Source organism: Saccopteryx leptura, chromosome 11, assembly GCF_036850995.1.
Source record: "Saccopteryx leptura isolate mSacLep1 chromosome 11, mSacLep1_pri_phased_curated, whole genome shotgun sequence".
NCBI lineage: Eukaryota > Metazoa > Chordata > Mammalia > Chiroptera > Emballonuridae > Saccopteryx > Saccopteryx leptura.
The window spans coordinates 54261581-54275325 of NC_089513.1; the positions used below are offsets into that span (position 1 = coordinate 54261581).

A 13745-nucleotide genomic window follows, 5' to 3' on the forward strand; every position below is an offset into this window, starting at 1 on the left:
CATTTTTGTGGATATTCTGGTTGTTTTCTCCTACATACCGAGGTTGCCTTTGAGACCATTTTGGGTGTTGAGAGAGAAAGAATTTTACAGGAGAAAGAGAAGAGATTCCAAGACCATTTTCTGTGCTTTGGGTTAGCGCAGGCTGCAATTAGACACAGGACCATGGTTGCGCAGCCTGGAAAAGAAGGGGGTGTGATGCTTGGGGGGCGGGGGGGGATAGGCCCCTCTTCTTTCCCAGTACTCTTTTTTCAGTCCTCTTCCATACTTAAGGGCTATAAGTCAAGGATAGCCTTTACATATCAAAGTATTCTAAGAAAGCATTTTCCTGGCTGGAAAATTCTATATCTCTTATTTCAGTTATAGATAGCTTTCTTTTCTTCTTTAAATCTCCATGGCAATTTAAGTATTTCTTTTACTATTTTTCTCCTGCATCAATGCAATTTATTTAGGACTTTTAAAAGCCAGGCAATCTGCTAAGGATTTGCATTCATAAGTTCATTTAATTTTCACCATGTCCCTATGAGGCAGGTCTAGTATGTTCTCGACTACCCACGATGAAAGCAGGGCTGAGAGGGATTAAGAAATTTGTTCAAGGTCACATAACATGGGTTTGGCAAAGCCAGAATTTGAATCTATGACCTTCTCACCTCATGCCCTGCACTCTTGATATTAGGCTATGCAGTGTGTCTGTAAGGTCATGGTGCACTTTTGACCGGTCACAGGAAAGCAACAAAAGACGATAGAAATGTGAAATCTGCACCACATAAAAGAAAAACCCTCCCAGTTTCTGTAGGATGATGTGGCAGCATGTGCACATGCGCAGATGATGACGTAACACCATATATACAGCGGAGCAGCCCACGGCCATGCCAGTCGAGATGTAGACAGTACAGAGGAAAGTTCAGTGTGTTCTGTGGCTCGCTAAATTCGAATCTGTGACCAAAGTGCAATGTGAATATCAGCGCGTTTATAACGAAGTGCCACCACATAGGAATGACATTACTCAGTGGGATAAGCAGTTGAAGGAAACCGGCAGTTTGATGGAGAAACCTCGTTCTGGTAAGCCATCATCAGTCAGTGACGAGTCTGTAGAGGCTATACGGGATAGCTATCTAAGGAGCCCTAAAAAATCTGTGCATGAGCCCACATCGAACTGCACTGAATAGGTATGAAACTGGGAGAGTTTTCCTTTTATTTGGTGCAGATTTCACATTTCTATCGTCTTTTGTTGCTTTCCTGTGACCCGTCAAAAGTGCACCATGACTTTATGGACACACTGTATTTCCCCCTTTACTATGTACTGCCTTTGTACTGTCGTTATTTCTGTACCTGTCTTGTCCTGTCATGAATTAATTGAGAGTAGGCACCCTGTACTTACATATCATGTGTCTTCACAGCATCTAGAAGAGCCCTTGCCCACAGCAAGTTGAAAGGGAGAAAAGGAGGAAGAAATAGTATCCCTATATTTCTCATTTTGGAAAAGAGTAGCCCTAAACTCCAAATTAACTTGCTATCATAATACTTCCTTATTAATAAGGTTACTCTTCCATTGGAACTCTGATTTACTTATTTTATTACTAATAAGCATAGGTACTAAAGTCAGCTGACTTGAAATCAGCTATCTTTCTATAAAACAACAGATAGCATAAAGGAGAAATTCATCATTGCTCTGTTGCACGGTGTACATACCCAGTAATGGCCGGCTTTGGGATAAAATGTTTTATACATATTTGCTCATTTTAGTCTTGCCTGTAAATTGTCTTCTCTTACAGATTGATTATAACGTTTGCTGTAGTATTAGATAAATGTCTATTAAAATTAGATATATGGTCTCAAATTATAATAGAAGCAGCACAGGAAGACCCTGTCGTCAGTAACGTGAAGTTATCTTTTTTATTTGCTAACTGAGTAACAGAGATATCTTCATTAAGGCCATCAGGAGCCCGGGCAGCGAGGCTACTAATCCAGAGAGTAACATCAGGTTGGCCAGAATCCCCAGGAATGCGTGTTGGAGCCTCCAGGTGAGGGCTGCCAAGAGCTCTTACATTAGATGAAGAAGCTTGACTATTGGGTGACAGCTTCCACAATGCAACCCCCTTCCCAGGGTCAAACGTGCATGTTCCGGGAGGCGTTTAAGCTATATCTGATACCCCACGTACTTGAACCCAGAAGCTCCATGTAGACGGGTGTTTGTTAGGCCAGGGGCTACGTGTAAGGCAAGTAGGTCTTGCTGCTGAAAGGTGTCAAAAATCTATTTCAGAACTTCTTTAGAATCTTTAACCCTCAGTTAAAAAAAAATGGCTCTAGAATGAAAAGAAACTGCTGGAGAGGAGAAGGAGAAGGGATGTGGCAGAGATCATCTTCACAGCGTCTGAAACTTTGAGCTTAGAAAACGTAGAGAACATAATTACTTGCTAATGGCAATAAATTCTGTTTACTCGACCACCGCTCTGTTCTTCAGAGATTCTCTTTTATCGGCCAAGAGCTATAGAACTTTCAGACTTTATGATTATGAAATGCTTCCTCGTATTTTGGAACCGAAATGACTTGATTCAGAGCGAACACCTTTAAATCACTTTTCCCTTGTTAACGCTTGCGAAGAGATCTGTAACAGGAGAGCTCATATTCCGTCCCTGAAGTAGGAGATGAGAGAGGGCAGGGAGGGGAGGGAGGGAGGGCTCTAGGAGCTCCTGTTTCTCCAGCAAAGCGAGAGAAATCCTTATGTTTCACAAGATCTTTCAGTTTCAGGATCCTTCCTCTCTTGGTAATTTGGTGAAGTGGACAACTATCCTCTTAAGTCCTTATCTTTGGTACACATGATAGATTAACGAGCAGCTATCAAAGAATTGATTTAAGTTTCTTATTGGCCTGAACTGGCCAGAACTGAATTCAGACAACAGTGTGAAGGTTCAAAACAAAATCTATTGTTTCAGATCACTGAGACTGTCCCAACTCCTGCTCCTGCCATGTTATGTTATATTAAACATTAGTAGTGGTATCAAAAGAATCACAAGGGACCACACATCTTTATCCTTCTTGTCTAGAATAATGCTTTGAAAGAAATCAGTGAGTCCTTATCAAATTCTACTGCTGCCAACCTAGGACTTAATGGACACCAGAAGAGAGTTTCCGTTTTTAACAGAAATAGGACTGAGGAATGATTTTAGGGTACATTCTAAACCAGGGGTCCCCAAACTTTTTACACAGGGGACTAGTTCACTGTCCCTCAGACCGTTGGAGGGCTGGACTATAAAAAAAAAACTATGAACAAATCCCTATGCACACTACACATATCTTATTTTAAAGTAAAAAAACAAAACGGGAACAAATACAATATTTAAAATAAAGAACAAGTAAATTTAAATCGACAAACTGACCAGTATTTCAATGGGAACTATGCTCTCTCACTGACCACCAATGAAAGAGGTGCCCCTTCCAGAAGTGAGGTGGGGGCCGGATAAATGGCCTCAGGGGGCCGCATGTGGCCCGCGGGCCGTAGTTTGAGGACCCCTGTTCTAAACTAAGCTAAATTTTCTTTCAGTGAATTAATTCATATTAAATACTGTACCTAGTATTCATAATGTAAGAAGTTTTTACATCAACCATCTTAATATAGTATATTTGAACAGGGTGATCTAACAAAACATGCATTCATATTTATCTTAAATATTTGTAAGAGCTCCAACTTGCCTTAAAATTCTATTATTGCATATTCCTGCGATATTTCTTTATGGGAAAAAGTCGTGGTTCATTTCACTAATTCAATAGATATTTGTTGCAGAGTATTGCACTTGATTTTGTCTGAATGTATGCATTTATCTATTTATTTACTTAGTCAAATTTATTGCATAATGCTTGGTAATATATGCCAAGAGCTGTTGTTGGTCCTGGAAATATGTGAGCTCAGCATTACCAGTGAAGTCTCTGGCCCTGCTACAACCTCGGTGCCCATGAGGAAGTCAGAGAACACACAAGCAAATAAATACATATTTTGCAGAGAAGAAAGGAGATGCATTTACACATTTTTATCTAGCTACTTACTAATGCCTGACATTGTGTGACAGCAGCTGGGAAGTTAGGTAGTTCAATGTAACGACAGCATGGTCTGACTTTTAGACAGGCAAAGCATAGGGTCTTTTCCTGTCATTTACACAGGTCTCAGAACACACATGTAAATTACATGTTATTAGTCTCATTTATTCAGACAAAGAAACAGGCCCAGAGAGATTGGGTAAATTTCTTTTATTAAAGCTAGTATATGGCAAAGGTTTTCTGAATCAAACCCTTGCTTCTGACCCTACATCGCATTTTTTTTCCCTGCATTATGATGTGATTAATATATATTGGATAAATCATCCACAATTTTTTTTTCTTTCTACATTTCAGGTAAAAAAATCTTTCAGGAGTAGAACACCTTTACCAAGACACCACAGATAGTTTTTGCTTTTGACTTTTAAAGTACTTTCAAAGCCTCCTATCTGACTGTGGAGAAAAGAAGGCCAGGAAAAAAAAACTTTCTAAAAATTGCCCTCACACACTATTTTCACGAATCTCAGCCATCTCCAGGGTTATTACACTCTGCAGTCTTCCTTAGGAAATGGGTGAAAATTTGAGCTAGGACACAAACAGGAAGGCTCGGAGGCCACATTTGTCCTGCAGGCCCCACCTCTTTAAATAGCTACGGTGCAGTGGGAATGAGCTCTCCACTTAGGCGAGGAACTCCGCTGCCCAGTGTTTCCCCAGCCCTACCGGGCTGGAGGCAGCCAGGGCGGGCCTAGCCTGGCAGTGGAGGCGGCAGTGGTGTGAGGTGGTGAGTAGGGGCCAGAGGATGGGCTCCCCGCCTCGGGGCCATGAGGAAGCGTGGTCACAGAGAGAGCTTGTGCTTCTCTCCCCTGAGCCCATCATCCCTGAAGGATTTTCACCTGCTAAGAGGTAAGGTGCAGAGGACTTCCTAAATCAGTAACGGGCTACACACTTCTTTCTGCAGCCTGGTTCTTTTTCTTATTTAAAAAAAGAAAAGAAGAGAGCAAATAGTTGCTACAGCTTTTAAAATAAATCAGATATTAAGCGAATGCATAGGTGGGACTTCATAGTTTTACGAGTGGATTAGAGCTATGTCTTGTGAAGTGTTAGTCAACTAATTTTTAACCTTCTACAAAGGGCTTTTGTTACAGTGTGAATGTAAATTTCTCCAGGTCAGATACAGAAGCAAGTAGATAAACCCTGTTACTAATTTGGGAAGACTAGGTAGAATAGGATCTTGATAGATGCATAAAAAAGAATAGTTTAGAAATCTTTCGTTGCCAATTCCTGTTTTTCAGCTAGAGCTTTTAAACTAGCCAATTCAATCTTTCCGTATAATTATGTGATTTTAGAACCATCTTCTGAGGCAGACTCTGTTCTATAAGCAAGCCCTTCCCTATTTAACGAGATTAATGTATTTCTCTGGTCAGCCTACCAAGCTCTTCCCCTTGTTCTCAGTGCTGGGACAAAGGGGAAGAGCTTTTGGTCACACTGAGCAGAAGTGGCTGGGTTTGTTGCCCTGATCCTAAAGAAGACAGATGAGGGGGGAGGGAGTTCTCAGTATATGCCTACCCTACAGAAGGATACTCTGCCTGGGAATTTGTGTGACCTGCCTCTGTCTATTCTTCTGCTTTTTTCAGGCTTCTGCCTACTCTTCCTTCAGGTAACTTTTTCTAGAAATTGGCACCTGTGTGAGAGTATACTCTCGAAGCCATGATTGTTCTGTTTAATAACAAGCTAAGGGTCTACTTCAAGAAACACCGATGGCCCGCTCTTCCCAGAAAGGTTTCCATAGAACCAATTAACCTTTCATGTTTAAATATTCTTATCCAAACAGCCACTTGTCAATAACTCATTTGTCTTGATTTTCTTTTAATTTTTGTTCAAGGGAAGAGACATGTTAGGAAGGATGGTTTTGATTGTTTATCTGAATTCCATTTTCTTTAGATCAGATTAGATTAGAATCATTTGCTTCAGAGTATTCTGGTTTCTTCTTAGTTAAGTAGCATCATCTTTCTAATATTTTATAATTGTGTTTATAGTTTCCTTAGTGTTTAAATTGTTTCACCAGGGTATTTTATAATCAAAGGCGATGTCTGCTTTGACCCCAAAGAGTCTCCTTTTTAAAATAGTGTGAGGTAAAGGGCCTTCTTAGATGAAATATTGCTTTTTTGTATAGTGTGGGGGAGGGGTAAAAAGGTTTTATTTCCTAAGTCTTACTTCAGATATCAGAAGGTGGTAAGCAAAACCCAGGCCCATGATAGGGTATAAATTTCTAGCACAGTGTCTAGGATGTGGCAACATCTTAATGTGCTCATTTTTTGTGAAAATAATTTAAAATTTATGTGGTTTGATGATAATTAGCAAATGGGGAGAGTTTAACGTTAAATCTTGTATATAATAAGGGATTTGCATTATACTTAGACATTGTTTTTAAGTTTCACATTCTGTAGTTTCACTTTGATAGCCTCTATAGTTCTGCATATACTCACTGCCCTGTGCCCTATCTTTTACACATTTTGTAAGGTTCTTGTTAAACTCTAATCGAGGGATTAACTGAATAGCAACTGTGCTGATCAAAGGCAAGTTTAACAAGCTAAACTTGTTTACATTTTTTTAAAAGATTTTTTTTTTAAGTGAGAAGAAGGGAGATGGACAGACAGATTCCCGTATGCACCCCCAGTGGGATCCACCTGTTATCCCTGTGTGGGGCTGATGCTCAAATCAGTCAAGCTATTTTTAGTGCCTGAGGCTGACGCTTGGACAAACTGAGCTATACTCAGCGCCTAGGGCCACTCTCAAACCAAACGAGCCACTGGCTGGGGGAGAGGAAGAGAGAAAGAAGGGGGAGAGAGTGGGGAAGAGATGCAGCTGGTCACTTCTTCTGTGTGCCCTGACTGGAGAATGTAACCTGGAAGATCCGTATGCCGTGCCGACGTGCTTATACTGAGCCAACCAGCCAGGGTCTGAAGATTTTATTTACTGATTTTAGAGAGAAAAGAGAGAGAGAAAGGCAGGGGCAGCAGTGGGGAAGGAGCGGGAAACATCAACCAATAGTTCCTTCTCCTGTGTGCCTGTCCTGGCAAGTCCAAACGAGCGACCCCAGCGTTCTAGGTCAATGCCTTATCCACTGAGCTACCACAGGTCAAGCCGCTTGTATTTACATCTCAAAATGTAATCAAAAGCCATTATAATCCTAAAGCTGAAAAAGAAAATCAGATGGATAAAAAGAACACAGTTTAGCTTACCCAAGTAAGGGGGATCTTTACAGATAAGGAACTCCAAAGACAATAGGTACAATAATGCAAAGATCTAGTAGTCAAGGTTCTGGCAAAAATTTTAGGAATAAAGCAACAAAATGGCTTATGAAATGATCAAAAAGGAAATCAGAGCCCCTCGGCAATAAGTAGAAGGACAAAGTGAAGCAACAGTTACTGGGAGGCTTCCTACTGACCGCCGCTGAGCTGAGAGCAGGAGTGGGTTTCGAGGCTGTTTAAAACCCCGGAGACGGTGTTCTGAATCATCAGTCTTGCTGACGTAAACACAGACCCTGCCTGGAAATTTTCCAAAAGCAGAGAGTGAACACAGTTTAGTCAAGATGTGCTGTATTATTGTAGCAAACGTGCAGGGAAGCCGCTGACGAGCGCCTGGGGAGACAGTCCACCCTCCTTGGCAGCGCTCTCTGAAGGTGTAATGTGATTGGTGATAAGACCATTCACAGAGAGAAGATTGCACCAGGAACAACCCCCAAGTGCTTATATATATAAACGGAAGGAAGGAAGGAATGAGAAAAGAGAATTGTTTCTTTGTGATAAAGAAGCCTGTGGATTATTTAAGGGGGAAAAACTATTGATAGGGGTGTTTGGACACTGTAAGTGCTGATTAGATGGACATTCGTTGCTAGGTGACTTTAGTGATGAATAAAAGATAGGTTTACAAAGCTCAGATACCACACAGACTCCGGGTTTGTAAGTGAGCAGAGTAAACAAGTCTCCTCTCTGTGAGCTATGATGATACAAAGTCTCTGTTAGATGTATTTAATTAAGTGAACATGAAGATTTAAATGTTTTTCTTTCTCTTACGAATATACATAATAAAATTTGAGCCCGATATGTAAGTGATATCTGCTGCTTAGCTGAAGATCAACCTAGTTTTAGACTTTCCAAGAAACCAATCTGGTGCCTCACAAAAATCATGATATTTTAGTTACTTATATACTTAACTACCTGAAACTTTTGGAACTAGTAGATGTCACTGGACACACTTCACCCTGTTTTTCTTCTTGTTCCACAAGATGCAGAGCTCATTCCAAATAGCACTTCCGTAAACCTCAGAAGGAATGCTGGGAAATAGAGGCAGTGATCATAGGGAAGCAGTTATGGAAGAGCCCAATCTGGTTGAAAAGTGCTTTCAGCAATGGTGTGACATCTGCAGGCACTGTGGGAATATTCCAGACATGGTGTCCTTAGAAATATATTGATACAATAAGGCAAAAAGATCACTTCAAAAGATTCTTTTTTTTTTTTTTTGTATTTTTCTGAAGCTGGAAACGGGGAGAGACAGTCAGACTCCCGCGTGTGCCCGACCGGGATCCACCCGGCACGCCCACCAGGGGGCGATGCTCTGCCCCTCCGGGGCGTCGCTCTGCCGTGACCAGAGCCACTCTAGCGCCTGGGGCAGAGGCCAAGGAGCCATCCCCAGCGCCGGGGCCATCTTTGCTCCAATGGAGCCTCGCTGTGGGAGGGGAAGAGAGAGAGAGGAAGGAGAGGGGGAGGCGTGGAGAAGCAGATGGGTGCTTCTCCTGTGTGCCCTGGCCGGGAATCAAACCCGGGACTTCTGCACGCCAGGCCGATGCTCTACCAATGAGCCAGCCGGCCAGGGCCAAAAGATTCTTTTTTTAAGTAATAGCATATTGTCATGAATTGTCTTCCATTTCATTCTTTGCCAACCTCAAATTATTCAGTAGGTATGAAGCTTCTACTATATTCTAGTTCAAGTACTACAGGATTTATCACTTGATCTGTCCCTAGAAGTGGCAGCTTCTCTTCTTCCTTTTCACCACACCTCCTTCACCACCTCCTTCTCTACCCTACACTGACTCCCCCCACAATCCCTCCACCTCCTCTTCCTTGCACAACAAAATATCCTAGAGCATAATCTCTTTTTGCAAAAAGGTTGATCTATGGAAATCCCTTACCAGTAAGAGGTTGCAATCCCTTCTAAACTGCTTTCTGAATTATGAAATTGAAGAAATCGGAAAGTTGATATTAAACTCAACTTGAACAAGAAATGGTAGGTGTGGGATTATAGGATGTTGCCAGCCATTTTAGGAATACTACTTTATGGAGCTTCACAAAAACTCCATGCAGAAGTGGCTGTCCACAGTTTACAGATGAGGAAACTAAGGCACAATGAGGGTTTTGTGTGTTGACCAAGTTGATAAGCTGACAGTAGCAAGGCAGGAATGTGGAAGTTTAACTCGGAGACCTGGGCATTTTCTTTTATACAATACTGCGTGGACGACGGACTTTCTTGCTTTTTGCCTGTGTTTTTCAGGCTGGAGATTGTGGGAACTCTCTGAGTTTTTGGTGGAGGTAGCTGCTGGACTGAACAATGCTGGGAGGCTGTTTCTCCTCATTAGTGGGGTTCCCCTTTCCTCTGTTCTCAAACCATTTTTACCTCCTTTTCTGACCCACTCTCTTGAAGGAGATGGAACCTATTTCTCTTCCCTAGTGATATGTCAATCTTGTCACTGTGCTTTGGTGTGTGTAGGTCTGTTACCGTTGTGAGGAAAGAATGGAAAAGAATCACATTACCTCTTAGGAACTGTTTGAAAATGATGTATTACAGAGAATTATTTTATGTTCTTAAACCCTCACTGGATTCACTGAGCATTTTTGGTAATCTGTTTGCAATTTTGTTTGCTGAAGATTTGGCTTTTGGGTGGTGACTGGACCACTTTGGATCTGTAAACTAATTCACTGTCAAAGTCCAGCTCAAATTCCATACCCCTTATCTTATTAAAGCACTATCTCACCACTTTCCTCAAATGGACTCCTCCAAATTTGTAAAGACTAGATTATCAATATTTTTTCCTTTAATATTTATGTACGGCCATACTCAGCAAGATGAGTATTCTTTCTAAAAGCATTGTCTTGTCCCTGGCTAGCATGTAGGTCCCACTGGATACCGATCACTGCTTTTACCTCAGTAACTAAGTTACTGAGACAGAGCTGGCTGCTAATATTAGTTGAGTCATTGGTTCTCTTATCCTCCCATTGGTTCTATTTTTATAACATGAGCGAGTCTACACAGATGTTCTTCCCAAGGCAATTCTTGAAATATTTGAAGACCATGAACATTGCTTCCCCGGAGCCTTCTAAATTTCTCCAGTGCATCTAGCATTTCACATGTGGCATGGCTTTTCGATGGTCTCTCCTCATCCATCCTGCTCTGAATTCAGTCCTGGTTGTCAACATCCTTCCTTAATGTGATGCCCACAGCTGAATTCCAGTGTTGCTGCATTTAGGGTAATCATCTCCACTTTCTGTATGACATATTTCTGTGCCACTCAGAATCCAGTTAGTTTTCTTGGCATCCGCATAATGCTGTTGGCTTGGACTGACCTTCCATTTGGCCAAAATCTCTTCATCTTTTTCACATGAATTGTAGTCATGCCAGGAAGCAATCATCCTAAACATATGCAGCTGAAGTTTCTGAACTTACTCCTGTTGTTTCATCCTGTCAGATTCAGTTTATGCATCCTCCCAATGGGAAATTGCTTGATTTTTAGATTATTATTATTCAAAACTGTTTATGAGACTAGTAAGTAGTCATGCCTGTCCTATCTCTGCCAATCAGAATCCTGCGTATTCTTCTCCGGGAGGTCTTTTCTGACCTTAAATAGGGAACATTTTGTTCTTCCTTTGAGTTCCCAAATGATTGTCTAAGGCTCGTAGTGCTGATTGAGTTCTACTTTATGGGATCAGCATGGCCTGGTGGTTGAGAGCAGAGGCTCTGGGATTGGAAAGACTGAGTGCAAACCTAGCTGTACCCCTTAGTAATAGTATATATAATCACGGGCATGTGAATTTTTTCCCTAAACATCAGTTGTCAGATCTGTAAAATGGAGATAGTAGTACCTACCTTACAGGGTTATTGTAAGGATTGACCCAGTGAGTGTGTGTGAAGTGCTTAGAATGGTGCCTGGCATATAGTTACTGCTAATAATTGTTGGCTGTATCCAGAGGTACTCAGTTAAGTGTGAATTTTACTGAAGAAGTTCAGAATAACTTATGAACATGACTTTGTGAATCCTTAAAACATGGTTATCCAAAAAAACGTTTAGAAATTTATGGAGACAGAATATTGGAGAGGAATATTATCCCAGGGAAGAATTGTGAGGTGGTCTCCAACTAGAGGTCAGACTCAAAGAATTGTTCACTTGCAATCAGTTATTAGCTGATGTTTTTATAAGCAATGTATATATTTACTGGTATCAAGTAGTGCAGGTCACCTGGAGAAATATGACTTCTGTGTTATGAACTGTACTGATCAACATTATAATTAAAATGCTTAATTGTTCAAAGCCTAATTTTAATTTCTGTGGCCATGGGCTCATGCTAATTTGCATTTTGCTTTGTACAGCATGACAAAAGAAAATTTTTTTTTTCTTTTATGAAGTATAATTATTCTGTTGGAGAAAAAAATCATAGTCCACCAACATCAGAAACTCATGGCATTTACTGTGGGGATTAGCAATCTTTAGCATAATAACTCACTTTCATCTCGATATTTTTTGATCATCTACCAAGAATCATTGTTGGGAAATGTAGTATTGAGATGTTAAGCATAAGATAAAGTTTATATACTAAGGTTTATTTGAAGGTATAACACATAGAAAATAAAATAGAAATATAAGGCATATCATATGGAAGTTCTGTGTACTCAATGAATTAAGAAGTCAGTAGTCTAGAAAAGTGGGTATTATCAGAGCCTGAACAGGATAGTTCCTAATTGTTACAAACATTTTTCAATTTTCTTTCCAAACTATCACCTCAAGAACCTATAGACACCAAAGAATATATGTCTTAAGGACATCAATTAAGTGATAATAACATTTTCATACAAAGTGTTTTTTCTTTGAAAATTTGTTCTACCTTAGGTAATAGTTTTAGATATACCTGATGATGAGTATTATAATAGCTAGCACATTTGTTTAATAAATTCTGATGGTAACCTTATGTTATTCCATTTTTGAGACATGAGAAATCAGTCTCAGAGTGGACACATCGTAGGTTATATATTACAGGGGGTCCTTGAGTTACGACACAGTTCTGTTCCTATGACAGTGATATAACCCGAATTTTGGTGTAAGTCAAAACACACTCTAGCCTAACACAAACAGAACACTTGTTCTTTTAACAGTCCAAAATGACGTAGGTAAGTGTAGTGGGGGGCGCCAACTCCCTGACTCATACATCTCTACTACATATTCTGCTGTGCGCAAACCAGTTTGCCTGTGTAGTCTGTAAGTACAATGCTAATGGCATAAGCTGAAACACTCACATCTCAATTTTTTAAAGTTTTTATGGAAGTGAGCATCATAAAATCAAAATGTCATATGTTGACTGTCATAACCTGAGGACACCTGTTTACCAATAAGAGTTAAATCTGTGATTTAATTTCCATCAGTGCAGCTGGAAAACCCTCTTTCTTAGCCACTGGAATATCTTATCCTTATTGACTCCTGATCAACAGCTTATTTAAGGAATGCATGATTAGATCACTATAAACAAACTGTGGAGTGCAGGATAGAGATGAGTTAGGAAAGGTAAGCTAAGACAAGTTGTAAAGAAACTTCTATACAAGCTAATGAGCCAGTGATTAGGGAAGCCACATCAACTGATTATTAACAAGAGAATGGCATTGTATAACTTTTTCTTTAGCAACGTAATTCTTTCAAGTGTATGTAAAGGGTATTAAAATGAGAGGAGACCAGATATTGGGAGACAAGTTAGGTCAGTGCCCTAAATCAGTGATTTTCAACCTTTTCTTTTTCATGGCACAAACACACACTAATTACTAAGGTCAGTGCCCCTGACTAAATACAACCATTTTCATCTCATGGCACAAATAAATTAGTTACTAAAGAAGAAGAGGTCAGGGCCCCTTTTTCTTTAGTAATTAGTTTATGAGTGCATGAGAAACAAAGGTTGAAAATCACTGCCCTAGATAGATCATAAATACATATACTGGATATACAACTAAATTGAAAAAATGGACGTGAGAGATGTGTGAAGGTAGACTTGCCCTGGTTTGTGGATCTGTCCAATATGGAGGGTAAAGAAGGGAAAGGGATAAAAATGGCAGGGTGTTTAATGACAACACTCCTGATGTTGGGAAAAAGGAGTGATTACAATCAAGAGGGAGCTAAGCTTTAGACATGATGAGTTTCAGATGGAGGAGAACATATTAAAGGCAATATGACATCCTGAAGAGTCAGAGCTCCAGAGTAAACAGGCCAAAGATTTGTGATCCTCAGTGTGTAGGTGTAACTGTGGCAATGGATAAAGGGTTGGGGTGCTGCAAGTAGGCAAGTAGAGAGGTACTGAAAGAGATTAAAGACTGAATCCAGGAAGGCCACAAATATTGAAGGTATGATCCTCCTTAGCAGTGTTCCAGTTTGATGGGTATGGTAGGGACTTTTGGGTTGGACAGCG

General features: G+C 40.4%; 1 protein-coding gene and 1 pseudogene across 7 annotated transcripts in view; one reads left to right on the forward strand and one right to left on the reverse strand.

The window, feature by feature from the left end:
- The window catches only part of LOC136383451 (interferon-inducible double-stranded RNA-dependent protein kinase activator A-like), a 55807-nt pseudogene extending 53629 nt beyond the window's left edge, over window positions 1–2178 (reverse strand).
- The window catches only part of ARHGAP28 (Rho GTPase activating protein 28), a 240942-nt gene that overhangs the window by 63008 nt on the left and 164189 nt on the right, over window positions 1–13745 (forward strand). Inside the window, exon 1 of one of the 7 annotated variants that reach the window (XM_066352934.1) lies at window positions 4730–4932. The exons of 5 other annotated variants lie outside the window; for them this stretch is intronic. In XM_066352934.1, the coding sequence (XP_066209031.1) occupies window positions 4829–4932 (104 nt within the window). In that variant the 5' untranslated portion in view covers window positions 4730–4828. Of the gene's footprint in view, window positions 1–4729; window positions 4933–13745 lie in introns of those variants that run through there. One more of the 7 variants, XM_066352935.1, reaches the window with a different exon arrangement.